Consider the following 3,428-nt stretch of genomic DNA (forward strand, 5'->3'; position numbering starts at 1 on the left):
AGTTGCCTCTCCTTTCCTATAATACAGCCTAACAAACATATTACAAATGTTTCATCCTGGATGAGGGGAGCTCAGAGTGGCACATGACTACTTCCTGGGGAAGCTGCCTACAGTGCTGCACCACCAAGGTTTGCACTCAGGTTCCAGACAAAATCAGAGACCGTTGAATCTTGGTATAAAAAGCAAGCCCGACATAGAGTCGGCCATCAATTCGCATTGCATCAAAATCAGAACAGGCAAAAAAGCATCCCTCTAGTCTCAGAAAGAATAAAGAGACCACAGAAGATTGATATCTGTGGAGACAGTAAATGCGCAACTTTTATTTTCCCAAATGTATCGCCATTGCAAAGGAAAAACATGGAAGGATGCAGGGTGATGGAGGCACAGGCTGGTGCCCAAATACACGCAGCCATGGGCGGGGAGGTCACTGCCCAAGGGGTTGTGACTGACATCAGCAAGAGATGACTGTGATCTCACTGACCCTCGTGTATGAATTCGGGTGTCAGCAGCGTCCAGCCTGGACTCGTGCCTGGCCTCCAGTCGAGCAGACCTGCAAGACTAGGAGTACCGATCGAGGACTTTCTCGTGTCGTGTTGTGGTGCTGTTGGCATCAGTTCTTGGTGCCTCTCACCAGTGTTTCCCTGGCCCTGCCTGGCTCAGGCAGCCGGGGCCTCGTGGGGTGCGTGTGCAGCAGTGGAGGTGAGTGGTGAGGGGACACGGCTGCGGGGCAGCCTGTGGGGAGCAGGGGTCAGGCAGTTTCCTGCTGAGGGATCGAGGCATAGCTGCTGCCTTCCCCGGGGACAGCGCGTGATCACGGTCCCTCTGTCTTTTGCAGCTTGAGACACCTGCCCACTGCCGCGCCACAGAGGGAGCAGCTTCCCCATCTGAGCTCTCCCCAGCCCACCGCGCAGCCCGGGACCATGGAGCCCAACTGGATCTGCCCCATCTGCGGGTGGACTCAGGACAATGCGGCCTACGTCACCCCCTGCCTCCACCAGCTCTGCTATGGCTGCGCAATGTGGTGGGCCAACAAGAAGCCAAGCTGTGCCATCTGTGGGCAGAAGGTCAGGACCATCCGATACTCAGTGAGATCCGAGGATGATTACCTCGAGTGTCCTGTTCCGCAGCCCATGCAGCGTTCGGGTGACGGCCTGCAGGATGAGCAGGGGCCTGCAGAGCCGGCCTTCGTGGCCCCGGAGCACAGCTTCCCCCCCGAGGTCTGGGCTGCCTTTTTCCGAGAACACCCGGAAGACCTCAGAGCCCTGCTCCGGTGGCTCCACCGAGAGTTCAGGAGGATCTCTGGGAACAAGTGGTGGGTGGTGCACACAAAGCAGAGCATCGTGATGGTGTTCCTCTGCAGGCTGGGGCTCGACGAAGAGGCTTTGCTGCGGGAGCTGCGGCAATGCCTCAGAGGCCAAACACTGAGCTTTGTGAGGAGGCTCATCACCACCGCTGCAGCCATGTACGGCCCAAAGATCCGCCAGCTGCAGGACCTCCGGAACAACCCCGCAGACAGCCCCAGCCCCACCGCCTCCCATCAGGGGCCTGCTGCCTCCAGCCCCGGCCACACTGACTGCCCGGCCGGCCCCAGCACCGAGGAGCTCCCCCGTATCCCTCCTGGGGGTCCCAAGCACCCCAACGCTGACACTGTGTCCGCAGAGGAGGAGACAGGGCAGGCGGCAACAGCGGGCCCCTCCACCCAGAGCAGGGACGGCTCACCTGGGGGGCGCCAGCGCCCCTCAAAAAGGAAGGCCAGCAGCAGCCCCCAGGGCTCAGCCCCGCCAAGCAAGAGGCGGCCCCGGAGGCGGCACTAGGCTGGCATCCCGCTGCCGGGCAGAGCACCGCTCAGGTGGGCTTGGAGGCAACATCCATCTCTCAGCCTGCTTCTGAGACAGAACAAAAAGGAAAAGAAAAAGAAGTCTCTGTCACAGATGAGGCAGACGGGGTTGCTGTCCCTGCCCACGCTATTCACTCCTGGTTTTCTGGTCCTGGGGAAAGCCACAGAATCATACGTCCACTTCCACCATCAGAAATCAGCCAGTCGTGCGCCCTCATAAAACAAGCCTGGGCCCCAACACAAAGAAGGTGGACGTCATGTTCTTCTAGGAAGAATACAGTCATCAGGATCCTCTCATTCTGCCGGCTTCACGGCACAAATAATAACTTGCTGAAAAGTTGCAATTGTTGTTGTTGTTGCTTTAAGAAAATAATGAATCGAGACCCACAGAGAACATAAAGCTAGTCTCATTTCTTTGTTTCTGAAGATTTAGCCCTTATATCTGTTGGCTAAGTTATAAGGTGACCAGCAGGAGGATGGCAGGTAAGGAATGCCACGTCTTATGCTACAGAAAAGCAAGGAGTTGGAGCAAAGGACCGGAGAAATACGAAGTAGAGCATCAGCATCAGCCCTCAAGCAGGACTGTTCAGCAGCACTTGCTGAATCACAACATACACGTGAAAGCCAGAAGTTGCTTCCAAAGGGGGACAGCAAGTGTCCAGGTGTTTCCCGGTACCCATTGGACTTCATCAAGTCCTATTGGCTGAACAGGAGTCACCCTCAGGTGCTTTCCCTAGACACTGGCAAGGAAGACAGAGAGAAAGTGAGGAGTAGCCTTTACTGCACTTTCAACACCGTGGCCTGTAAAGATAGTCTCTATGTTGTGGACCATCAGTCCACTGAGACACTTAATATTATATGAGTTATAGATGCACACACTGCTGTGTCTGCAATAGATTTTAGGAACTGAATTGATTAGGTCAGAATCTCTGCTGTGGACTTACACTTTCCTTAATATTCTTCCTTTTCTCAAAATTTATCTGCACTGATCAGTAAGGATTTTTTTTTTTGCGGGTTGGGTTGGTGCTTTATTTGGACTTCGGATGCCTGTGTTCTTTTAAACACTATGTTTCAATGCTTTGCACTACCAGCAGTTTCCCTCTTCTTATACTGTATAATGATTTCTAATTTATAGCTACCTTTTTATCACCTTTGCCTTACGCTCAAGATACCATTATTGTGTTCTATTGCCTCCCAGCTAATTTGACCACTTTAATGAAGGTGATTTTGTTTTCATTTATTTCCTCTACCATTTATTGGCTTCGCTGTCTAGAAAAAGGACTTGGACATTTCTGTTCCAAGAAAACATTCAAGTGGATTTGATTAAAATAATCTCCTGAGATTTTTTTGTGTTTTGTTCAATCACTGGTTTCTACACATTCCTAATATTTCTATGTGTATAACACACAACATAGCTGACATACACAAAGTCAGTGCCTGAATTATATATGTTACTTGGTTATATCATATTTTTATAACACAAATATTAAAAAACGCCTTCTGGCCTTCTAGATGAATTATCAGTAATTCTTAAACTTCTTATGCTCTGGTGCTGAATGTATAGCCCATGGTTTTAAATGCTGCACTGTAC

The 3,428-nt window shown here is 51.6% G+C and overlaps 1 protein-coding gene across 1 annotated transcript; it reads left to right on the top strand.

The window, feature by feature from the left end:
* The first annotated feature begins 252 nt into the window (after window positions 1-252).
* Window positions 253-3,168, top strand: LOC116241173 (uncharacterized). The gene is made up of 2 exons (XM_031611786.2): window positions 253-699; window positions 836-3,168. The coding sequence occupies exon 2, from the start codon at window positions 921-923 to the stop codon at window positions 1,812-1,814; it is 894 nt and encodes a 297-aa protein (XP_031467646.2). The 5' UTR covers window positions 253-699; window positions 836-920; the 3' UTR covers window positions 1,815-3,168.
* Window positions 3,169-3,428: the final 260 nt, after the last annotated feature.

The sequence above is a fragment of the Phasianus colchicus genome, chromosome 15 (assembly GCF_987193195.1).
Source record: "Phasianus colchicus chromosome 15, bPhaCol1.hap1.1, whole genome shotgun sequence".
Lineage (NCBI taxonomy): Eukaryota > Metazoa > Chordata > Aves > Galliformes > Phasianidae > Phasianus > Phasianus colchicus.

Excerpts from the sequence above, each read along its gene's own strand:
- LOC116241173 (XM_031611786.2), top strand. The coding sequence starts at position 921 with ATGGAGCCCAACTGGATCTGCCCCATCTGCGGGTGGACTCAGGACAAT.